At 38.9% G+C, this 25,764-nt stretch overlaps 1 protein-coding gene across 6 annotated transcripts; it reads left to right on the top strand.

The window, feature by feature from the left end:
- The first annotated feature begins 361 nt into the window (after positions 1-361).
- SANBR (SANT and BTB domain regulator of CSR) lies at positions 362-24,505 on the top strand. 6 transcript variants are annotated; one of them, XM_068153237.1, is made up of 21 exons: positions 386-638; positions 3,770-3,935; positions 5,361-5,547; positions 8,126-8,219; positions 8,822-9,060; positions 9,909-9,967; positions 10,757-10,917; positions 11,747-11,833; positions 11,933-12,043; positions 13,938-14,061; positions 14,235-14,387; positions 14,643-14,788; positions 15,097-15,196; positions 16,013-16,045; positions 17,589-17,688; positions 18,543-18,637; positions 18,744-18,772; positions 18,867-18,940; positions 19,988-20,076; positions 20,412-20,503; positions 22,549-24,505. In XM_068153237.1, exons 2-21 carry the CDS (start codon positions 3,786-3,788, stop codon positions 22,583-22,585), a joined length of 2,160 nt encoding a protein of 719 aa, XP_068009338.1. In that variant the 5' UTR covers positions 386-638; positions 3,770-3,785; the 3' UTR covers positions 22,586-24,505. The 6 variants fall into 6 exon arrangements, with proteins under 6 accessions (XP_068009341.1, XP_068009338.1, XP_068009342.1 ...); XM_068153240.1 differs by lacking the exons at positions 386-638; positions 3,770-3,935; positions 5,361-5,547 and adding an exon at positions 362-375; XM_068153241.1 differs by lacking the exons at positions 3,770-3,935; positions 5,361-5,547 and having other exon boundaries at positions 387-638; positions 8,130-8,219.
- Positions 24,506-25,764: the final 1,259 nt, after the last annotated feature.

The raw sequence follows: 25,764 nt of genomic DNA, 5'->3' as shown, positions 1-25,764 counted from the left end.
GACGCAGAGGCGCAGTCTGGAGTCAATCTCTGCGTCACGTAGGGGCGGGGAGAGCTTATCCTGCTCATCCGCGTTGCTAAGTTACTAGACGCCGGGCACATGGCGGCAGGGGGCGCTGCTGCTGCCGACGCTGCACTGCGACAAGGCGGGGCCGCCGAGGCGCCGCCGCAACACTGCCCGCGCGCCCGCATTCCCCCCTCGTGGCCATCCCATTGGCTCTCCCTGGAGGGAGGAGGCGGGGCCCCGTCACTTGCCTGGCGCCGATTGGCCGTTGCCGGCCTCCTAAGGGCGCTCACCGCCCGTACACTCTCCCTCACTCAGAGGGTGGGGCTGGGCGGTGCCGGCCTGTGAGAGCGTCCGTCTCCCGCGCTTCGGGTACGGCAGGTGGGGGCGGTGGTGGCTCACGGGTCCTGCTGGGCTAAGGAGCCTCGGGGTGCTCCGTCAAGGCCCTCTCAGCAGGAGCAGCCGTGCCGGGCGGGGCTGCGCCCGGGCTCTCCTCCGCCAGTCACCCGGCGCGCCGCGCGTCCCCTCAGAGTAGCGGCGCTGCCGTCCCGCCGCCTGCCCCGGCGGCCCTTGCCTTCGAGGAGGAGCCGCCACCGTTACCCGTCCTTCCGAGCCCTTGCCTGGGAACCAGCCAGGTAACCCCCGTCTTGCCCGGAGAAAGCCGAAAAAGCCTCTTGCCGTCCCGGAGTGCCGGCGCTGGCGTTTTCCAGCGCCTCTGACCGATGAGGGGTGCCCGACAGTGGCGGGGGCTGCTCCGGCGAGAGGAGTGAGGTAGCTGGCAGAGGTTCCCGCTGCTGAGGGCGGGTCCCGCCACGGCGTTATTGCATGGGGAGTCTGCCTGCGTTTGGAGGATCTTGCCCCCAAAACCTAGGATCAGTTGTGTTGTTTTGTTTTATTATTTTATTTAAATGCCTCGGTTTAATTCTGTTTTGGCTAATACGAGGGTGAACTGCAATCAAAGTTGATATTCCTTCTTTCCTTACCTCACTCTGCACCATCCCACCATCTTTACCTTCCTGTAGGTTATGCATATGCAAGGAGACAGTAATCTTAGTTTTTAAATGGATTCTTTCGTTTAAATAAAATAAATAAATATATCAGCCTTAAATGAGGTGGTGCCTTTCAGAAATGTAAACAAATTCCTGTGTCATGCAGTAACTGTTTAAATAATTTCAGTTTTATGAAATATTAAGGTATTAGGGATTCTTTGAACCACAATTTAGAGTTCTGAGTATTAACAAGAATGTTTATTGCCACCTATTTCTATATGTTATGCATATCAAATGAGTTGGTCAGAACTAAACAACTCTGAAACTTTTTCCTGCAGTTTCCATAGCTGAGGAAAGGATTAACTTGAGCTTTATGTGCAGTAATAAACAGGAGAGAATCTGTAGAAGTTTCCTTCTCTCTTAACGGTATAATTTGGTATAGGTTTTATGTTACTCTTCTTACAGAGTACAGTGTCCTTGCATGAGGTAGAATCTTGTGTGTCTTTGACTGTACTCCTGGAAGGATTTCCTAAAGGATAGGAAGGAAAATGTTGAAGATCTTGTGTAAAGTCACAACGTCCTGTCTTTTACCAGAATAAAAATAAAAAGACTAAACTTCTGTATGCTTGTAGCTAAGCATGCTCCTTCGTTTATCTTTGCAGTAAAAAGCATACATTAATCTGTATTTTCATGTACAGAATCAGCCAAATAAATTTATTTCAGAGCAAAGATTTCTTCCTCTTCAAATGTGTCATTATGTTTTAGGGTACCTCTCGTCCCTTCATGGTCCACAGTGCTGATGTGTACATAAACTTGTTACCAGCAAAGTACTTGTGGGGTTTTTGTGGTTTTTTTGACTCTCAGACTCTGAACTAGTGCAATATAACTTTTTTTTGTTCTTTGATTACCTAGTATAATCATACCATGGAACTACTTCTTCAAATGGTCATTTATGTAATATTGTCATTGCTAGTAATTTTACTTTCTTGAAGTGTGTTTTATGGTGCAAGACCAGAAGATGCCAATGCTCCATTTACTTACTGCATGCAAATGATTTTTTTTTTTTTAAACCAGCAGCTCTGTGTGTGTACAAGGTAGCACAAGAAGTCAGCTTTGTATTTTATCACCACTCAGGTTTGCTACTGGCACTGATCTATCCTGGCTCAGTTGTTTCTTTTCAGAACAGCAGATATGGTGGATATTCAGTGGCTTAAATATAATTCATGCTGACATCTGTCTGGGTACTGACAGTGAGAGGTCTGCACTGGAATTACTGCAGTGACACCACTGGGTGGTATGACCAGAGTGAGGGCTAAGGACTCTGACTGTAGGCACTAATCTGCCTTTACCTCCTAGTCGCATCTGTCTTACTTGGAAAGTTTAGACTCTCATTGTCTGTGAGGGACAGTGGTCCCTTAAAACTGGATCTTTGGCACGTCTTGCAGTGGGTCTCACGTTTAGATAGAATTGCTAAAACAGTGTGACATTTTCTATAGGACTCCTCTTTTGTTTGTGATTCTCATGATATATGAAACCTAGGCTAAATCTTGGGTTCAGGGCTTTTTCTTGCTGACAGTTTCAGCTGCTCTGTTGTGAGAGTGAAAGCTTACTGTTGCTTACTTTTGTGATTTCTGTCTCTATAAACAAAACAAACAGAAAAAGCACTGGAATAGCTTCTAGTGTCAGAAACAAGATCAGGGCTATTTTGTGTATTTTTAAACTATATTTTATTTAGAGAATGACATAAAAGAAACATCTAGGTGTAATATACTTGTAGTAACAATTGATCTCCTAAATTTGTTATCACCTAAGTGTGTTTTCTCTGACTTTCTCTGTAATCTTTTCTTTATAAGTCAAAATTCTATATGATTCTTAAGTTCAGTTATGTGATCTATTTAAGGTACTTTAGAAATGTGAATCCTTACTAAGCTCTTTGGCCATGCATTATTTGAATATGAAAGCCTTGATTCATGCCAGCAGTTTTTCTTCCAGCATATGCTAAACAAGTACTTTGAACATTTACTGTGTTTCCTGGTGCTATACCTAAGATTCCTTTGGGTGGGGGGGGGGGGGAGAGAGAGGAAAAAAACTTTCTTCAAATTAGGATTTTAAGGCGTTCACTGCTGACCTTATATGCTTTGTTCTGGTGTTCAGCTTAAAAGCTGAAGGTTTTTTGGAGCTGGTAAATCCCTGCTTATCAGGAGTTAAGTGTCTTAGGACAACTTGAAAGTCGGGTCTTCAGGATGAGAGCTGAATGACATCCAAGGTATCCTTGATGGCCCTTAACTAGGTGCCCTGGGTTAGCTTCTGCAAAGTGGAAGTCAGGTGTGCAAAACATAGAGCGAGAGGAGACTGAAATTGAGGAGAAGAAAGTTTGAGGGAGTAGATGAGTGTATTTGCATTCAAGTAAATTTAAATGGAAGTGTCCCTCTGTGGTTGAGTTCATTCTGAGATTGTGGGAGGATTTTTTACTTTTTTTTTTTTAATTGGAGCTCACAGTAGTGTGAATCCCTCCTGGAAAGAGGCAACTCAAAGGAATGATGGGCAGCACCTACTGCCATTGAGTTGGTTTTGGTGTGGTTTGCACATTTGCTTCTCCCCCTGCGTTTTTGTGGATGCAGATGTGAATATATAACATTTTGTTAAATAAAGCATTAGCACTTAGCTGTAATGCTGTGGTAGACATCCCACAGTGCTTTACAGAGAGCTGCAGTTAAGGTAGCTCAGGCTTTAGGAAACCATGCAGTGAGACTTATTAATAACATTTTCTCTTCTAGGCTTAAGTAGCCAAAGATGAGTCGTGGACTTTCAGAAAACAATAACTTTCCATATGACAACAATCAAATGGTTTTGGATATGATCCTGTGTTCCCTAATCGGCGTTCCTCAGCCTATCAACTGGGACAGTGTGGCAAGGCTAGTTCCAGGATATACATCCAAAGAGGTGATTTTACTACTAAAAGTATGCATGTTACAGTTCAAAGGAAGTATGAGTGATAGATCTCCATTAGGCAGTTAAGAGTGCAGTTACATTTATTTGGTCCTATAAGATGTGGATTTTGATTATCATAGAGTTGGAAGAACCTGGTATCTCTCTATATTGAATCTTTCTGGATTGCTGAATTTTCTGGTGAAATGATTGGTGTTTTTTTTTAATAAATTCAGATTTTTTGTTTCTGAGGGGAAGTGAGCTAAGAGAGGAAGATGTATCTAGCCCTTGTGATTCAGCAAAGCTGGAAGAAAACAAGCCAGCAGTCTTTATTTTCTTACAAGTTTAATCAAATATGTCAGCTCACATGTTTAGCTTTGCTGTTAGGCATCACTGTAACCTTGTATTTGGAACACAGAAGTGAATGATGGGGAGTAGAAGCTTCTGTTAAATATTACATCCTTTCAAGTACTTGGCAAGGCACTTGCTTACCTTTCAATTTGCAAGCAGTACAGTGCACATTAAACAATTATTAACATATCAATGAGCTCTCGTTAATTAGGGTAAAATGATTGATTAATACATGTCTGATTACTCTGATTTAAAAGAACAAAGTGTGTCTCATATGCAGAGTACCTCTTCAAGGCAATAAAGTAAATGTCTGTCTCTGCTTTTCTGTATGTTGTATATAGACCTATAGAGTTACAAATTTGAGCTGCTATGTTAATATCAGAAGGATGTCACTGTGTGCAGCTCTCCCCAAAGGGCAGGTGGCATGTGTCAATGTCAGCTAGCTCAGCCCAAAAGAAAGAAAGAAAACCACCTGCTTGAATGGAACCTGACAAGCTGTGTCACAGTAGGATCACTTGCAGAATTAAATAGACTTGCTTGTATGTGTAAGTTGCCTGTGATTTGCTGAATCAAACATGTAATTGTTACTGTATCAGTATGAATTTACAAAATGGAAAGACTTTCTGGCTTATCAAAACAAGAAATGGAAAGTTAATAGAACTGCAGTGGAAATCACCTGTCCTTATGTCCAAATCAGAATGGAAGTAAAAGAATACTAATTATGAACTAATTACTAAAGCTACTTGTAACAATGTTTGACAATGTCTCGGGTGAAAGAACTAGTTACAAAATTATAATTTAAACTCTTCCCATAACTTTTCCTTTCTGAAGATTGGGCTTAAAATCACAGGGTTTAGGGAAATAACAAGTGAAACAGGTTCTATCGTATTTTTTCTGTTAGACTGTTTAGTTATGATAAATCTTACTTATGCATGTACTTTCCTGATATCACTAACGAAATAGGAAGCATTGCAAGTTTAATATCATTCCCATGCAGAAGATTGAATACAATATCCATCTCACATTGTAGTTATTATGCACATACTGAAGGCTACTGCTTCATTGTCCTATCATTTAATCTTGTGACAGTGTGCAAAAAGGTTTGATGAACTAAAAAGCAGTGGAAGTTCACCTGTTGACAACCAATATAATCCCCTGATGGCTGCTGGTGGGAGTCCTGTGGAAACTTTAGCTACGTACATCAAATCCTCCTTGCTCGATACACAGACAGAGTTTCAGGAGCCTGCTATTGGGCAGGATTCCATTACTATAACTGGTATGTTTTCAGTCATTCTGAAATATATTGGCTTTGGTTATAATCAGTATGTGCATGCTTTTCTGTCCTGAGTGGTAAGTCCACCCAGGTATAGTAGTTGTCCATCTCTGAAAAAGAAAGTTAATTATAAATATAACATATACATGAAATCACTTTTAGTTAGTTTAGATTAAGAATTGATACTTATTCAGGTATTTTTAACATACATCTTGTCTTTCCACAAGTCATAACTCCTTAGACTGAATCCTCTGTTTGGGAGCTTTGTTGGGAAGAGGACTTACTCTCCTGCTTAGTATCCCCAGTGCTGTACTGTTAAACCTACAGCTACTTGCAGTCTTATTAAGCTGTGTTATTAAAATAATGAGAATCTGTTTTGTGTAGTAAAGCTGCAGAGGCTGATCCCATGAGGGCAGACCCTCATCTCCCTGTAGAAGGCCTGTGGTGGCTAGCTAGCTGCATAGAAGTTAGAGCATAGCATAACTACTTCTTGACACAAGACAGTCTTGCAATGACATATAATGTATTAGTTGTGTCTCAGTAATGATTTGTCAGCAGAGGACCAATCCTAATAGGTGTGATTCAATCACAGCACAATTAAATATTCTTCACATTTCCTTGAGTACTTCTCTTATAAGCAGTTGTAACTAACAGTATGATAGTTACTCTCTGGTTTTCATTGTAGCCTGAGATGTTTTCAGTGTGGTGTAGGGCTTGGCAAATATGTTGCATGAGAAGTTTGCTTCAGTAATGAGTAAACAATTTCTGTGTTAATTCTTAAGACACGCTTAAACAATGTTCTCTGTTACAATGTCCTTCATAGTGCTGCAGCTTTCTAGTCACTGTTGTCTGTGCAGAAGAAAACCTTTGCTGGAGAAAGAATAGAATGTTTTTAATAACTCTAATCAAGAGACACTTTAAGACTGTATCTAAAGTAGAGGTATCTAAATGAAAACGCTTCCAGTGAATGTTCAGTGATGTGATTATTTCATGCACGATGTGGAATAAATGCTTCTTACAGCCACAGTAGCTTCCCAGGAGGCAGTTAACAAGCTAACTCTGCTTATAGAACTCTTTAGACAATTAGTGCATGTTTTCTCTTTAAGAATGTTAATGCATGTAGTGAGTGTTAACGCAGCTGAGTACCCTAATGTTTTGTATGACCATATCCTAGCCTGAGATTTTTGTTTCCCTTGCAGCTTTGGTAAATAATTTTCCCCTCTTTACATGTCATTTATTGGTATTAAATTAGCATCACTAATCTTCTTCTCACAGACTTGACTGAACTCACCATCTTAACATTTGTGAGGTAGCTGTGTATTTCAGAACTGGGGACATGAGAAAAGCCTACTTGTAAATGTTTTTCTTGTGTAATTACTTCCTTGCAGAATTATTCACATCTGCTTATTGTTAGGATCAAGAATTCAGGGCCTGTTTGGATTTGTAGACATGAGTAACAGCAAGAAAAAGCAGTCAGACCAAATTCATTTTGGCTGGGTTATAAAAGCTTTTGCTAATTGTAAGGCAAACTGCTATTAAGTCCCTGTGAATCCTTGTGATGGCATAACTACTGTCTTCTGAACAGTAAGGCGCTTCCAGATAATTTTTGCTATTAGCCTATCTTTTGCTATTTAGCCATAAGATGAGAGGTCTGTCTTAGTTCTCTTCCGAAGAGTACAGCCTATTACAGGACATGAGAAGGGAGAAGATGCTTCTGGAACTCTTCTAGAAATCAGAGTAAGGTGTAATCATGGAAAATCATGCCTTACAGGTTTTTGTCACTGGAAAACAGATAAATCCCCTTCCATTTATTTAAAAAAGATAATGATCTTTATAATTTACAAGCAAGATTATTGAAGCTTCAGATTGCAGTTTTAACCCTAGAATCAGAACTTTCTGGATTTGGTGACCAGACTTCCTGGACTTCGCTGGGTTTCATGTCCAGGTTCCACTGTTTAAAGCACATTTGTGAAGATAACCTCTTTGAACTAAAGTGCAGCTGTCCTTTATTCCTGGAATAAGCCATATGATGTAGCTCTAGGATGAGATAAATTTCATGGTCTGATTTCTTTGAGTACTGTTTTGTATAATCTGCTGCTTTAAGCCATGCTGAGGTTTGAGAACCTCAGCAAGAATACATCTTAAGAAGCTTCTGTGCTACTGTTTGGAAGCAATGCATTTCCAAAGCTAACACATTAAGAAGTGGAGCTGGTCTCAAGTTCTTATGTCCTGACAGCAAAGCTTCCTGAAAGCAGAGGTTTTGATGTGAAAGAGTCTCAAGACCCACATCCTACAAAACACACAAGGAGAACTAAAGGAACAGATTGCAACTTACAAGGAAATGCTGAAGATCTGCATGAATCTTATTGCCCTGTATTGAGACAGGACCAATCTAGGTCTGCAGCCAAGTGTCAAGGCAACCCAGAAATACCACTTGTCTGAGTTGCCAATGCATGGCATTCAGAGCAAGAATTTGGATTATCTGATAGCCCTTATGACATCTTCAGTTGTGTTTCCAAGATGCTGAAGAGCAAGTCAGGCTTTTTTTGTTCTAATGCAGCCTTTTCTCCTTACATTTAAGGAAGGCCCAGCACAACCTCCACAAGGAATTGTCCTTCAGAATCTGAAAAGGGTCCTGTGCATAAAGGTGAAGAGAGCACTGATGAAAGTCAGGGGTAAGAAGATCTTTGTGTGTTTTGTCTAGGAGATTATAGAACTGACAGAAAGCTGTCTAAATTGCTCATATTTTTCTACTGTCAGAAGGAAAACAGCTGAGAACAGCCTAATAAATGCTGTAAGGAATGTTTACAGCTTACATTGATACAGAAATACCAGGGGTGGGGTTGAGAATTTCTTATGAGAAATAGGGATATAAAACTGTCCATAGTGTTCCTCTGAGTGATTCATCACTGCTGTGGTGAGAATGGGAAACATAATCTGATTTTTAAACAGAAATGAAACAAGATTGATGCTCAGTAACATTTTAATTAGAAAAGTATATTAATGTTCTGTGAACATAGATTTGTCCTATGTAAAAGTGGTGGTGGTGGTGGGGAAGGTATAAATAAGTGCGTAGGAATTCTATTACAATGAATTCAAAGAGCCATGCACATCACTTTTTCACACTCTCACATCCCTGTTTTCTAAGTACACATAATGTGGGTGTTTGAAACTAGTAGGGTAACTGTCTTTCTGTAGAGATCTTTGTTGATTGGTGTTTTTGTTTTCTAATCAATTTACAGTCCTAATTTGGCTTTTGACTTGTTTTCTTTTTGAGGCCAAATATGGTGATCCATGTCTGTGATGAAGCAAAAAACCTCAAAGAAGATTTTGTGTGTCCTCGAGACCTTTTGGTTTCAGAAATGAAATACTTTGCTGAATATCTGTCAGTGGATGCGCAGCGCTGGGAAGAAGTGGACATTTCAGTGCATTGTGACGTTCACATCTTTGACTGGTTGATGAGATATGTTAAAAGAAATACTAAAGATTCTGAAGCTAATGAAATGCCCACTTTAGGTAAAAGAAAACCTTAAGATAATTTGCTGTAGGTCCATTTTGTTCTCTTAGTGGAAGATTAATGTTTCTGATTCAGTTCAGCCCCAATTGCTTTGTTTCCAACTTTTGCGACGAAGCTTATAATCTGTTAGAAAAATGTTGCAACAGAGATCTTCTGGTCATGATAGCAGCAGATGTCTCTGATATGTCAACATTCATAGTTTTGAGGAAACATTGTGATAGCTGGCACAGTGAAAAAGGGCTAATGTATTTTGGGATTTGGTGTTTTGAATTAAGATTCTTCAGCCCTCTTCTGAACAAGAGCAGAGCAGTAGTTTTAAGATAGTGATGGTTACTGGGTTTTGATTTGTTTCCCCTCTGCTACCCATCAGTACAATTGCAGTGTTTTCTTAAATTTTAGTGCAGTCTGATAACAATGGTAGAAGAACTTACATCTTTATGAATTTGAGGGAAGATTTCTATTTTTTGAGCCTTCACTGCCATCTTTAAAAATACAAACAAACCAAGAGAATAACTTGCAGTGTAAAGTTTAAGCAAGATCTCAGCTGGGTATGATGGCTGCAGATGAAAGTTAATCTTGTGTAATTGTTTAGTCTCTGTGTCCCTATGAAACTATTTTTTCAGTGTTCATCAATTCCAGGTCGCTATAGTTGTACTCTGGCCACCTAAATGATAAAGTTTTGTTTGTTAAGATGGAAAATGCTTTAGGTATAGGAAGGACAATGCAATGAATGATTGATTACTAAAATTGTGTATTTAGTATCTGTTTGAAGTATAGAGGGAGGGATGCGACAGGCAATCAAAAGAGCTTGTGTGGAAAACATTAATTTTATTGTGTTGCCTTTTAGAGCCATCAAATGTCATATCGATTCTTATTTCTTCTGAGTTTTTGAAGATGGATTTATTAGTAAGTATTAAGAAAGATAATCTGCCATAAGGGCACTGTTAATTACCAGCTTCCTAACAGCAATGTTTGTTATGCTTTGACTGTTACATAAACAGATGATGCAGCGAGGAGGTTTTGAGATTTCTACCACCTTTCCTGTTCAATAGAATAATCTAGTATTTGTGAATCTCAATGCAAGAAAACTTACTATACATTATTTTTAAATGTGATAGTGGGATCTTGAATTTGCCTTCTGATTGCTGGAGGAACATCAATGTCTGACTTCTGATAGGTTTTATCCAAAAGTGCTATGAAATCAATTAATACCTTCTGCTTTATATCCTTGTGTGAATGACACTTCTGCAACTTAGGGTCTGGTTCCTCAGCTCTGTATAAGGAATATCTGCTGACCTGTTTGTTAAAATGTTTGTCAGAAGGTCTGTCGTGGAGATGACCCACAATTCAGTACTCAGTAGACATAGCTGTTTAAATTGAGATCCAAGCACTACTATGTATAATGTGTATTGTGTTTCTGTTTTCACTAGCAGTTGGAACTTAACCACTTGTTGAAACATTTGTGGAGTTGTTTTTGGTCTTTGGAAAGCCTTTGGAGTAGGCCAAACTAACTCGGAGCCATGTTAATTCAGAATTTCCTTTAGACAAATCTGAGACTTATTTTATTTCTAAGTTGAACTGAAATAGTTTTCTAAAACACTATGCTTAATAAAAAATAATCTTGAAGCAAATAGTACACTTTTTAGAGATACCTCCAGAATTCCTTAACATTTTTAATGTTTCTGTTTTTCCTAGGTAGAAAAATGTATTCATTATTGTCACAAAAATATGAATGCTATTGTAGCCACACCATGCAACATGAATTGTATCAATGCTAATCTTGTTACACACATTGCTGATCTCTTCACACACAATGAAGTAGAAGACCTGAAGGACAAAAGAGACAAATTTAAAAGGTAACTGTAATACACTGCTGAAATGCTGTCAGGCTTTTGGTTTATCTTTCAGAACAGCTAAGACATTATGGGAGTTGAAGTGGTAGATCCACAATTTGCATTCTCATATAATGCATCTTTAACACACGATATTATGAAGTGACTTCAGAATTTTCTATTAAAATATGAGCAAAAAGAAAGATCCTTTTTATAGGAAATGACCAAAAGGAAAGACCACAGCAGGAGTGTGTCATGAACAAATTATTCATGAATTCTTAGATGGGAGCCAGGATTACAGTAAGGACCCTTTTTGGGATGATGTGCTCCTACTTCATAGAGAATGGTTTGGCTATGAATTCTGAAGTTTAGACATAGAATTTAGGGTGGTGTAAGGGTGAATACTTGTGATGGAATACTAATTTATGTGTAAGCACTCCAACTTAGGGCTAGTTGTTGGAGGGCAGACTGACAAGCACGGTGCAAGTAAGGAAGGATTTTAATCAATAGAGATTAAGACATAACTTTTAGAATTAGTTAGGTGTAATTTCACAGAAGGATTCATTGAAGAAAGGCCTTTTAGTTAGGGTAGAAGCTGGTGGTTTACATTGGCCAGCAACATAATAAAGAAGAAAAAAAATACGGTATCTCTTTCCTCATATCTGTGTAAAATGAAGAGATGACCCATTCAGGAGCCAGCTGTTAAAAAAGGCTAAAGAAAAAACATATTAAAAGTTAGATTCAAAGAGAAATGTGGACACTGTTTATCAGAATATAATTGTTAGGCTCACTATACATAAAAGAATTTCCAGTTTTTTTCCTAATGGTCGAGCTGTGTTGCTGTCATTAATAGTAAACTTTTCTGCAAGAAGATTGAGAGGCTCTTTGATCCGGAGTATGTAAATCCAGATTCTCGAGGAAATGCAGCAACATTATACAGGTATGGTCTCCTTATATTAGTACTTCAGCTCCTAGGGCTGTGCCTGTGTATTGATCCTTACTTGAGTATTTGCTTCATTTCTTTCTTTTAATATTCTAGGTGTTGTTTGTGTAAAAAGCTGCTAACTAAAGAAACTGAGAGAAGAATTCCTTGTGTACCAGGAAAGATCAACATAGATCAACATGGCAATATTGTCTATATTCATTTAAGGTAGTGGAGATATACATATATAAATAAAATGTTCTTTAACTGCATGAATTTTGGGGAGATTTTTACAAAATACTGCGTATTTAGGCATTATTAGATACTTGCATTATAAAATGAAGTCAGAGTTATGAAGAGCAGTATGAAGCATCTCAACTTCTTATTCAGCAGTGGTGCTGCTGAATAGAAATGGAAAAGCTACAGCCACGGTTACTGGGAGGGTTACTTTGGGTGGTACTGCCTTAAATAGAAGATACCCAGCTAATTCTTTCATCAGAGGGTTTTAAGATATGTAGTTGATGTCAAAGTAAATTAAAGGCTGTGTATTACAAGGCTTGTTACTGAATAGGTAGATCCATCTCTACCAGCAAAGAACTGTGAAAGAGTATTGCCTAGGCTGACTTTATACTGACAAATCAAATACTTAGCATGCTTAAAGACTACTCTAAATAAACTTTGCCAGTTATTTTGCTGTTCTCAAGTAATTTATCAGAGGAGCCTCCAGGACCTGTTCCATATGCATGCCTCACACATTTGGCACAGACATTTAACTCAATTCTGTCTGATCATGATTCTTTTTGATCCACGTTTGTGAACAGCTGGATACTCTTCTTAATGAAGATCAATCTATGTGATCAGCTGCAGTTCATACTCTCCCCACATGCCCCCTTTAATGAAGATAAGGGGGAAATTTAATACAGTAGACCTTTCTCATCAGATTTGGTTTGTTCAGAGCAATCAAAACACAGTTAAATTTCAGCTCCCAAAGTAACATGTTTACCGATACCTCTCACCTCTAAAGTGTGAATAAAACTCTGATTCACCCTAAACAGAAACAAATCTTGTGATGCTGTCCTCACCCATTAGGATCATTGGTGATTAGCCATGTAAAACTCATTAATTGTATTACTTCAGTTAAGCTGACTGTATGTAGCTGCTATGCAATTCCTAATGTATAAATGTGGAGGGGTTTAAAGTTACTCAAAGGATTATTTAGGTTCTAAATATTTGCTTTGTACTTGTGAGTGCTTTTGTACACAGAATCCATTTACTGTTCCTTAGGTGAAGTGATGCTGGCCACTAATGAATTTAGGCTTAGGAGCTAATACAAGCCTATCTTTAAGGATTTTAAAAATAGGTTTGTATTTATGGTCCTCTAGTGGTGCCTAGAACTAACTTCCAGTATGAAGTGCTCTCTTAGTCAGTATTAGTTGTGTGTATATATAATAAAAAACAGTTCTGGCCAGGGCTTAAAATTGTGGGCAAAACATTATCTGCTCTTTCTGAAGAAAACATGCATCAGTGTAAGTTGCATATTCTCTTTTGAATTCTGAAGAAGCATGTGTCATTTTATCACTAGAAAGGAACAAAGTCTGTATTTTTAAGATGAGAATTCTCAGGTACATATACTAACCAAAAAGTAATTGCCATTGTGTCACAGATATATAGAAACATGGTATGTTTGCTTTAACAATAAATGAAGCAGAATGGCAGTACTTCAATTCTGTGTGCAGCTTCAAAAACAGAAGACTGCAATATAACTGAACTTGTTTGTGTGTGCATATTTTGACATTTTTCTACTCTGTCTTGGTTTTCCTCTTGTTTTGTAGTTCTCCTGATTTCCAAAAGGCTTTATATTGATATTAGTTTATGCAGTATTTAGAGCTTGAGATGAATCAAGCTGTAATTCTTTGATTAGAAAGTTTAGGATGTTGTGAAAGAATGAAGGCTTCTCTGTCTGGCCTGAATTTAATAATGCCTGTTCTGTGTTTTATCCTTCCTGTTCTAAACTCTTCTGTAGGCTTTTTACCAGTGGAACGCATGGTGTTCTGCTTCTTCTGATATTAGGGTCAAGAGGGAGTTATGACTCTGTATGCAACCTGGCTTTTTACTTTTTCAGAGACAAAACCTGGGAAGTCCACGAGTACTTAATTGGCCTTCATGAGGAATTGAAATCTTGGCGGGATGTTTACTGGCGTCTTTGGGGGACTGTCAATTGGTTGACCTGTTCCAGATGTAACCAAGTTAGTATATTTTCCGTTGTTTGTCTTTAGCTTGTTGTAGGTGACGAGACAGGGACTAAAGCAGTCTGTGAAATATTTAGCAATAAAGCTTGGTATAAATTTTTTATAGTCCAAAATGCTGTCTTCCATAGGTCATCTCACCTCTTATTATTTCTCTTTTTATTCTAATGTAGTCTTTCCTGTGTACTGAATTCTCCCATTGCCAGTACCACTCGCAGCCAGTTCTTTACCCAGGTGTAGCAAGTGCTCTGGGCTCAGATGGGACAGGAGTGTATCCCTGTTGTAACCAAAAAGTACTTCGATTTGATCCTACAACCCTCCCAAAGGTACTTCAATAGTAGCTCACTTTTAAAAGATCTTAAGACATGAGGGATGGGAGGGTAGGGGTGTGTGTGCATGTGACAGTGTATTATGATAATAGGCCTTGTCCAAAATAAATCTTGTAAATCGTTGCAGTGTCCCAAGGCAGACTTGGCCCTTGAGAGACAAGAGTTCAAAAGCTGAACTTCTGTTACTGTATCTGCTGAAATCAGTTCTTCCAGTAAATCAGGTATTTGATCACTTGTGTATATGTATTGCAGGGTTGCCAAGTGAGGGATCATATGGTGGATTTACCCTCAGGCAAAGAAGATGGGGATGTTTCGCAGTCTCAAACTACTAAAACGCTGAATGATCTGCTTCATCATAGAGATATTATTGTTGTTCCTTTCACTAAGGATGAGAATAGGTAAGAATATTGTTGCTGAAAATAACTTAGCCTTCAGCGCTTAGTGCATGTGCACATTATGTTTGATTTCCTTCCCATTCAAAAAAGAGACATAGGATTTTTAAAGGTAACTTAGTTTTGATTCATAGTTGAAAATTGGGAAGAGAAGAACAAATACTTTTTCCTTTTACATTTCAAGCATGTATCTAGTCATCCTCCATATGCATTCACTCCTTTTGTCTTCTCTCTTGGTATGTGATGAGTAACGAGAGACTGATTCTAAAGTTACGAAATAAAAAGTATTTTAATTTCACATTGTTCTCTTTAAGTGATTCTGGTATTGGGCTCTGTGATGAAAAAGGCATCGAATGTGATGTGGTTGTAGAACCAAATACACTGTGGGGTCCCAAAACTGGAGAAATCAATGCTGTGAGTGATAACGTTTTTTCCCCTTTTTTCTGACAATAAGGATTCTCACAAGGATACTTTGAATAATTATTTAGACAAATTTTAATAGAAAACATAAGTTGTTGGAGGAAGAAATGTATTGCTAAGCATTGCAGGATGATAGCAGAGGCACAAAATATCTTGTTGGTGAAAAGACAAAACTGTTCCCATGTCTGCTGGAAATTTTTCTGTATATCAGAAGTAAATCTTTGTGTCTGTGCTTTCCGTCCCGTTTTTAAACTGTTGATAGTTAAGAATCCAGTCCTACTGTGAAATTCATTGCTGCAGATACTTAAATAATTGTTGCCTTTGTTTTGTCTGTTGATGTATCTGAGCTTGCCCACATGACAGTCCATAAATGAAGAGCAGAAACTTAGGTTGTGTTTTGGGCTATTTATTTTTTTCTTCCCCATCTGGCTCGTGTGGGCTTTGGGTTCTTTGTGGGGGTGTGTTAGTTTTGTTTTGTTTGTTTAGGTTCCTTTTTTCCTAAGATGTGAAAGAATTTGCTTCCCAGAACTATGATGCATATATGTTGCTATGTGCATGTCAGGTTGGGAAATACTTTCTGAGGCAAGTTTAAGGAGGCAGTTGATAATCCTACTGCTGTATTAGAGAGCTTTGATGCAGAGATGCTTTGCACCCATCGTGGAACCAAAGTACATAAAGATGGGAGTAGGCCTTCTAGGACTTAGCAGTGTAGATTGCTTTAGTATGGCATAACACTCCTTTTTCCAGAATTACACTAATTTTTGAATTATTGTTACTTTAACTTGTGCCTTTTTCTTTCTCTGACTACAGTTTCTTTCTCTGAAGAACTGGACGTTACAGCTGGTTAGTAAAATATTTTGTTCATAATTCTACAAATATTTGCTCTTCTGCATAGGCAGAGAACTAGCTTTCATCTTTGCTTTATTTCCTAATTAATTTGGCTGAAAATGTATTCTCTTACTTTTACTCCAATTTAGAGGTTGCGCAATAGCAACACTTTTTACAGAAAAATAGGAATACTTTGGCCTGAGTGAAAATTCTAGAATTCCTTTTAAAATGTCTTTAAATTATGGCCAAAAATGGACCAGTGCTGCATATGTCAGTTCTTAGTAGTTCATTGGGCTAACAGACAGACATATAAATCATCAAAATTAGAGTTTAAGTGTCTGTCTCTTTGATGTCTTGACTGAGATGCTTCATGTTGTCTTCCTGTTGCTGCTTCATTGTGAAAAGCTTTTATCAGAGTTGAGAACCTTGCCTTGTCTTCTTCCAGTAGCATGTGATGTCACAAGGCTTACTGCTTTTGTATATCAATTCTAGAGAACAGCAGTTCACCCTTGTTGCCCTTGAGAGTCTGTTGCAGTCTGATGTTCCTAGTGTCTTATACTGTTTATGCAGAAAGTCAGTTCCTAAACTTTTTGAACTTGTAGTCAATGTTAGGCTTCATAATTTCTCATGGATTACAAAGCACTTGCTATCTCTTACTTTAAACAGGGGTGTGTGTGCACATGTGTTCAAACAATGTAAACATCACATTCCTTAATATTTGCATTATTCTGTGCTGATCAATTAGGAACTATTCATTGTGACTTTATCTGTTGCAATATTGGAGCCCACAGATTATGATGTACAACATGGATGGAAAAATAATAGTTTGGGTATTAGGATGAGTTCATTAAAAAAGCCAGACCAACTTGCAATACATTATTAATGCATATATCCCCAGTGTACATAATCTGTAGTGCACTACAATATGCATGCTTTGTGGTATTTAATTATTGAGCAGCTCAGCAATTTCAGACAGTTTGAAAGATACAGCAAGTCTCAATTGAACCATTGGTAAACTTGTAGTTTTCTGTGATTATGTGGCTGGCTCAGACTTGTGCTACCATAACATTTTGTTAGTAATTAGAAAAATAATGTCTCTTAAATGATGAATCATACAGCAGTACAAGCCAGCAATACACTGGATCTTAAATGCTGAATCATACAATACAGTCTTCTGTATGTCCTCTCACCCTCCAAGCAGGGCCAGTTTAAGAGTTAGATACATTTTCAAAGCTATTTAACTTCACTCAGGGTCACACCCAGTCAAATCTTGATTATCTTCAAAGATGGAGATTCTACAGCCTCTCTAGGTAACGTCTTGCAATGGTTGGGCACTGGAAAGAAATGTAAATAAAACCATTTATCAAGGCATTTGAAGCAAAGGTTCAAAATCACTTTCTCAGCACTTGAGAATCATCTTCTCAGACCTAGTTGTGCAGATGGTTACATCGCTAACATACAGAGCTTTGTTTGAAGTCAGCTCCTGAAAGACAGATTTAATGTATTGTTTAACAGGAATCAAGCCTCACGTATAATGTGGGCTTCTCCTGTTGTTTAGAAACAGCAGTCATTGTTGTCTGAAGAGGAGGAGTACACCACTGGCTCAGAGGTCACTGAGGATGAAGTAGGAGATGAAGAAGAAGTATGCAGGAAACCAGGTACATGTCTCTACGGTCATCCTCCCTTGGATTTAGACATAGAGATTCAAGGCAGCAGAATTCGTCTGTAAACAAATCTTAAACATTAGACACTCATACAATGAAAACTTTTACTTGAATTTTATTTCTAGCTTTTCTTTACTTAGAAACACTGCTCAGTGTCATCAAAAATTACTGGAAAAATGAGGAAAGCTGCAACTGCTGATGTCTGAGGTGTTCTCAGAGTTCATCAGGGATATATTATTCAGGAAAGGCCATAGATAATTGTTGGAAAAAAAGACAGTATCTAGATGACTGGTTTTTGCATGGGTTTTTTGCATAATTGGTTACATAGTGGAACAACTGGGAGATGAAGCTGGAATTGTCTGCATGATCTAAAAATATTTTGGGGTTGTTGTTTGTTTTGTTCAGTGTGGTTTTGTGTGTGTGTGTTTTGTTTTGGTGGTTTTTTTAATACAAGAAGGGGGTTTAGGAACACAGAAAGCCAAAGAACTGCTTCTTCTTTTTACCCTATTACTGAGAAATTTTGCTTTGAAATTTGTTTGGTCTGGTATAACTCAGAGCACATTAGTTTGAAGTAATTTACTTAAAGATGTGTCTTATACATGCACTTTTAATTCTGCAACAGAAAAGTTTTACCATTAAATGTAATCACTCTGCATTTTAAGTATGTACTTGAGTTCCTCTATGCTTCTCAGAGAAATGCATTTCGAGTAACCTGCAGTGTTAATGTTAAGGAGAACAGGCTTATTTTGCTCTCTAAAGGAACAGTGAGGGGGGAAAATCCTTTGTAGCTATGTGTTTGAGAAATTTCAAGTATTAGTGATGGTATAAGTAGATATTTCTTCAATTAGCAGGGAGAAAGGAGAAATCAAAGAAATCGTACAAGCACCCAAAGAAAGTGGTTTCTTCACCTAATGTTCAGAAAAAGGAGAAGCCATCTGATAAGGTAAAATCAGACCTGTGTAGTCAGCTTCTGCTGGCTGTATGATGAGGAATTCCCTTAAATTTTGGACTTGATCTTGGAATAATGCCTTTTTTTCTTTCTTTGATAGTCAAGTTCCCGAGATGCATCTCCATTCATGTAAGTAATTGCAAAACACTTGAGAACATATTCTAGAAGATCTTTTAATAAACTGTTACTGATGCCATGCCATGCATCTTTCTTTTCTAACCAGTGTGAGTATGCAGCAGAACAAATGGGATGCCTCCAGGTCACTAAGATTCAACCAAGATGCTCAAAGAGAAGATGGTCGGTTCTTGCATGAGTTTAGCTTTCATAGAATTAATATTATGCAAGGAAAAGTGTTATTTCACATGAGAACTGCCTAATTTTCTTCAAACCTAGCATAGAAACCTTTAGGCTGAATTAATTTCAGGTATATCAGTGGGGGTTTGGGTGGCTGTCTTTATAGTTGCTTTGCATTTGGAAAAGAACAGAGTTCAGCTAGGTTAATGGTAACTAATCGTCTGTATCCAAACCACACAGCAATCTCAGGCTCTTTCAAGCAGTGCAAAAATACCCATACAGTTAGGAACAACTTTGGAAAATGTTGGGTTAGGATTTAATTGGTATTTATTATCAACCTCATCTATTCTGCAAGAGAAAAAAAGTTTGTGTTAGGAAAATGGAAAGAAAGTCCACCGTATAAACTACAGGTTGTAGTCTTGCACACATGGAAAAATAAATGAGCAGTATTTGGCTTAGTGTCCTGGGAATTATTGGAAAAGAGTTCAAAGTTTGGGGACTGGGGGGGGAGGAAAGAAACATGCATTATAAGCATATGTTAGTATGGTTTGTGTTCTTTATTTGGAGTGTCAGCACATAACCTACAGAGCTTATAGTTATGTCAGCTGTTGACCATATAAGTATGCAAAGAATTTTTCCTGCATTCGTGTGCTATTTGTTGTCTGTACAGATAAACAAAGAAAAACATTTGATTCTGTCTCTTTCCCTGTCTGGGAAATACTCAGAATTCTGTCTGTTTGTTCTACTTGTTCTAATCTCTCCTGAGACACTTGTGCATTTTTGCAATTTTGAAAGCATCTGTCTCAAAATCATTCCCATAGAGTTTAATCTCTGTGTCATGCCTCAGGCTGGTTCTGATATCTGCCAAGAACACTGCTGAAGCCATATTGTGTCAGGACCTAGGATCTTATTTGCTCAAGATTTTTATGTGAGCTGAAAAAGCTATTTTTATAAATAGTGAATCATTGAAGTGTGCATTTAATTCTTCTCTCTTTGTACTCAGTATCAAATAAAATGTCTGTTCTAAATATTGTTTCTTATTTCTGACAGATCAGAGAAGAATGTCTGAGATTACAGGGCACTTAATAAAAATGAGGCTTGGAGACCTTGATCGAATCAAGTCAAAAGACAGCAAAGAAGTAAGATTTGTGTAGTCACAGTGTAGTGTTTTACAGAATTGAAGTGAGCCTTGGCAACAAAAACATGTAACACAAATTAAAATACCTTCTATCAAATATTTTAGCTAATGAACTGAATTTTATCAGTCTTCATGTTGTTCCAATCATGATCTCTTCGGGAAGGTAGTTTATGGTGTTTAAAAAGAAGTAATAAGAAATGGGATCAGTTTAAAAGGGTGCAGTGGTTGTGGTGATAAAGCATGCTATAGGTTTTCCTGAGTGTTAGTGATTTTTATGGAAAGTTGCTGATTAAGTTGGAATAATGTCCACACTTTTTTTTCCCCCCTGCATTCCAGTATGCTGGAGGCATTTATTCTAGACTTGAAGCTCAGATAAAGGCCTCAGCGCAGGTCAGTGCACGACAAAACAGTGCTGAGAAGAATGCTAGGTAAGATGCCAAAATTAAAGAAGAAAGCAGAATGTGATTTTTGGGGATGGATGGACTTTGTTTATGCCTTGTTTCATACAGTGTTTTACATTAGACATTCCTTTCAGCAGGTTAACCATATATGATGTGAAAGCTGAATTTGTCAATTTACTGTTAAGAGAGGAACCGTTTCTTCCCATGCTGGAAGAAGTGCTTTACAGCTTCTGTATTGGAAGGCTGGATGCTGCTCCAGTATAATGTACATATCAGTCCCTTCTCCCAAATGAGAAATGACAGGAGAGGAGGAAATGGCCTCAAGTTGTGCCAGAGGAGGTTTAGATTGGACATTAGTAAAAATTTCTTCACTGAAAGGGTTGTCAAGTCCTAGAACAGGCTGCTCTGGGAAGTGGTGGAGTCACCATCCCTAGAGGTACGTAAAAGACTTTTGGATGTGGTGCTAAAGGTTTAGTGGTAACTTGGCAGTGATGGGTTACTGGTTGTACTCAGATGATCTTAAAAGTCTTTTCCAACCTAAATGATTCTATAATGTTCTGTGAAATTATGAATAATTGGAAGTGTGTTAGCTCAGATTCTTTAGCCTATTCTTCAGTCTCCTTCCAAAAAACCCACACCAAACCCCTACATTACTATGTACTGTCTTCTGTGGATAAACCAAAATACGAATGGCACATGTGCAGTAGTAGAGCCTAAAATGGGTCATAACTTGGACAACAAATGAGCCTCTTGAGCCCAAGCTTATGGTGGAGTTGCTAAACAGCTTTGAAGGGACGGACTGGAAGTTTCAAATACATTATTAGGAATTTCTCACAGCTGCTCTTTTTGTCAAAAAAAAATGCATTTGACTTACTGGTGAATTAGTGATTTCAGAAGATGATATATGACATTGCAGTTCTATCAGCTGTGTGCCTTCCTAGGAATATATAGTTTGTTGGTACAGATATCCTGGCAGAAAGGCAACTTTTTCACTAACAGATTTTGAGTGGGTTGTTTTATTTCCTTCTCTCAAAAGGCAGTTTAACATGAAAGTAATGTCAAAGCAATACTGTACTAGAGAGCTGACTGGACAGTAATTCAAAATTCTAGCAATAATAGCCTATGTATGTGTCTTATATTTTCATTCTGGATCTGGATGAGGGCATTGAGTCTATCATCAGTAAATTTGCTGATGACACCAAGCTGGGGACAGGAGTTGATCTGCTAGAGGGTAGAGAGGCTTTGCAGAGAGACCTCGACAGGCTGGACAGATGGGCAGAGTCCAAAGGCATGAGATTTAACACATCCAAGTGCCGGGTTCTGCACATTGGCCACAACAACCCCATGCAGTGCTACAGGCTGGGGTCAGAGTGGCTGGAGAGCAGCCAGGCAGAGAGGGACCTGGGGGTGCTGGTTGATGGTAGGATGAACATGAGCCTGCAGTGTGCCCAGGTGGCCAGGAGGGCCAATGGCATCCTGGCCTGCATTAAGAACAGTGTGGCCAGCAGGAGCAGGGAAGTCATTCTGCCCCTGTACACTGCACTGGTTAGGCCACACCTGGAGTACTGTGTCCAGTTCTGGGCCCCTCAGTTTAGGAAGGAGGTTGACTTGCTGGAATGAGTCCAGAGAAGGGCAACGAAGTTAGTGAGGGGCTTGGAACACAAGCCCTGTGAGGAGAGACTGAGGGAGCTGGGGCTGCTTAGCCTGGAGAGGAGGAGACTCAGGGGTGACCTTATTGCTGTCTACAACTACCTGAAGGGGGGTTGTAAACAGGCAGAGGTTGGTCTCTTCTCCCAGGCAGCCAGCACCAGAACAAGAGGACACAGTCTCAGGCTGTGCCAGGGGAAGTTCAGGCTGGAGGTCAGGAGGAAGTTTTACACAGAGAGAGTGATTGCCCATTGGAATGGACTGCCCGGGGAGGTGGTGGAGTCGCCGTCACTGGAGGTGTTCAGGAGGAGACTTGACAGGGTGCTTGGTTACATGGGTTAGTTGATTAGGCGGTGTTGGGTGATAGGTTGGACGTGATGATCTTGAAGGTCTCTTCCAACCTGGTTTATTCTATTCTATTCCAGGTCAAAATCCCGTTTTGCTCAAGGCCGTCCAACATAAGGACTCCTGAACGAACTGTAGCCAGAATTGATTACTGCTTCCTGCAACTGTACTGCACTCTGACGTATGGAGAATGCACATCTCCGCAAGCTTCCCAGTGACTTATTTATTACTTTAAGCCTTGTAAATTATTTTGTGTGATAAATGAATGCAAATCCAATAAGGTCTGTATTTATTTTAATTGTAAATATGCTATTTCTTAAATAGAATTGCTTTTGTAGGCCGTTGCGTTGAGTAGAAAATATTTTATATATCTACAACGTTCAATTATCAGACTAACCTTATTTATGGAGGAAGACATAAACATGCCTTTCAGTATGTTAGAGATACTGAAAAGGACAAAGCAAGACTACTGAATTCTGAACACTGTCAGCAGCATTAATACAAGTTGCCTCCTGTATTTATTTTGTGTAGTAGTTGATGGTACATTTTTAGGTCAGTCCTCTGGGGATTTGCATTTAAGGTCCATGACAAATACCTGTGACCTTGACTAGTTTAAGCAACGTTTTAATGCAGCTCTGAGGCTTCCTTCTGTATATTGCACAACTCTCATTCATATGAAGGTAGGTATCAGGTAGAGACTAGACCTCCAAAGATTATATAAATGCCATGATGATGCAGTGCTGCATCTTGCACAGGAAATGCTTGCTTTACCTGTATGTGAAATTATAATACTCATTCCCACTCTGTATATGACTCCTATTGCACAATACAGTGTTTTGTTCCCTTCCAGTATCCAGACCTTAGGATGAAAACCAGTTATCTCTTAACAATACTATGTTACAAAATTTTCAAGCAGATATGCTTTTAGTTCTGCATTTTTGTGCATGTAGATCTTCTGGGTCTAGTTACTTTCTGAAACCTGCCTGAATAATACTGTTTAGAAGTCAGATGCACTTTCAAGTTCTGTTATCTGGAGCAATAGCTTACAAGTTTGTCTATGTGTGAAATCCAGGGCTACCAAAATTAAATGACTTGCCTAGCAAATATGTTGCATATTAGCAAAGAATATGGCAATAATAATGGCTGGATTCAAGTAACCACATTCTGACTTTTTGAAACAGGTAGAAAGAGTACTCAGGGAAAGCTTATTCCAGGCCATGGCTAAACAATAAACTGAGAGTTCGAAATTAAGACAGCATGATTCTGAGTGGGAGGGTGGGGCAGGGTAAGAAGAGGGGGACTGTTGTTTAAATGCACTTCATTCAGGCTTTTCTTGTCTTGTTTCTTGAGGATTTTCAGTAGGTGTTAGAAGACTAGGATAGCAATACTTGAAAATACTCCTTTGATGGTGAAAGACTTGTATTGAAACAATTTAATGTTGTTGTGTGTTGTTCAATGCTGTAGCAAATTTAAAGCCCAATGAAACCAACAGGCAAAACAGTGTGTTTTTTGATGGCTTTGATTTTGGACAGGAGTGCTTTACTCTGTATCAAATAAATAAGGCTTCATTAATGCCTCAGGCCTGTTTACAAGTAGTACTGTGGGTTTAAGATCTTAAAGTAAACACTGGAACACTGTTAGTTGTTTGTTGAGGAAAAGGAAGGCCTTTCAATAATGTCCACTGGGTACAAAAGTGTAGTAGAATAAGTGTTTTGCTACAATTTTGTTGTTTCTGATAGAGGATTGTTCCAAATTCCCACATTAACCTTTGCTATGAAAGTTACAGGCTGCGTCTGTGTGTGTTTAACTTTCACAGAATTGTGAAGAGAAGGGAAAATTCTACTGGGCAAGTGCCAGTTCTAGGTGCCAGTATTCTTTTATTCAAAACTATTTTTGAGCTTACAATAATTACATACATAATCTGCAGTTTTATCTTTTTTTTTTTTCCCCCCTTGCCATCCACCTTGAATTTCTATCATGTATTACTTTTGAAATGTTGTCTGGGTTCAATGGAAATAAATGTTGTTGATTTAAGAAGTGTGTGAGTTCTTTGTAGATACTTGTAAGAACTAAGTGCATAAGTGTTGTTTGATGGTCTCAGTCACACATGTATGTGATTAAATTGCAACATCACGGTACAGGCTGCCTACCTGTTGAGAACAGGACACCATTGAACACAGAGCTGCTACAAATCTACCAGAATGTAAAATAATTTTTATCTGCATTGTGTTTTGAAGCTGGATTAAAAGCTCACAAGTGAGCTGCACTACCAAGGACCCAAGTGTGGAAAATATCAAACTAAGCTTCATTACAAGTATGTTTAACTTGGCCTTCCTTTGCCATAGTGCTGATCATACCCTTTAAACTGTCTGTTAAATCTATGAATAGGATTAGTTTTTATGATGCTCTTTCCAGAAAATGGTATATGGATGTCTTGTAGCTGTGCAGTTGGTATACTGGGAAGACTACACATGCTGTCACATGTACATTTAACTTGCTGCATTGTAGGGTTGTGTTTGGTTGATGTCCAGAAATCTTAAGAAAGGGCCAGGATTTTAAACTCAATAGTAGCTCCAAGAGAAAAAAACACCATGTAAAGAGAAATGTGGGCATATGGCTGCCCCCAAGTAGCATGGGCATGTTTGATGTGACTTGAGAGGACACTTCTCTTAGCCAAAAGCTGTTCTTGAGTGTCCAGACATGCCATACGGTGTTGGGAAACTGCTCCTGTGCGTCAGATGTTTAACTGAGCAATTATGTAAAAGTTCCTCACTTTTATTTAGGCACTTTCCTCCCAGCTCTAGAGAAACATAAAATCTGAAGTTGTTAGTGATGTCTGAGAGAGCAGCATATGTAGACATGCACTGGAGACATTCCTCTTGTGGCTGTTCTTGGTGAAATTCAATCTGTATGAACTATACCCCTGTGTTCTGAGAGGGTTTTCTTTATTTCATAGTAATTAGCATTGAGTACAGTCTTATTTCCTAAATTTACCATACTGTGGGAATAGATAGACTGTTGAATCCCTTGTTGCTTTTGTTTATAAATAAGGCTTCTCCAGGTTTGAGGCCCAGAAACAGCACAGAATGGCTGTGGCCCTGAGCATCATGATGGTGGAAGTGGATGGAACCATTGGCCAGCCTGAAGACTACAGCAACTGACAAAGTCACACAGACCTGCCTGAGTTCCTTTACCACGGGCTTTAAACACTAATTCGATAGGTGCTACTGCTATAGGTAGGCAGCATCCTTGGTTCAGTCTGTGCACTCTCACACAGCCCCGAGTAGGTGTGTATC

Source organism: Melanerpes formicivorus, unplaced genomic scaffold (genome assembly GCF_026170545.1).
Source record: "Melanerpes formicivorus ecotype bairdi unplaced genomic scaffold, bMelFor1.0.p_v2 SCAF_25, whole genome shotgun sequence".
Taxonomy (NCBI): Eukaryota; Metazoa; Chordata; class Aves; order Piciformes; family Picidae; genus Melanerpes; species Melanerpes formicivorus.
The sequence above is the reverse complement of the archived record's forward strand: the minus strand, read 5'-3'. Positions and strand labels throughout refer to the sequence as shown.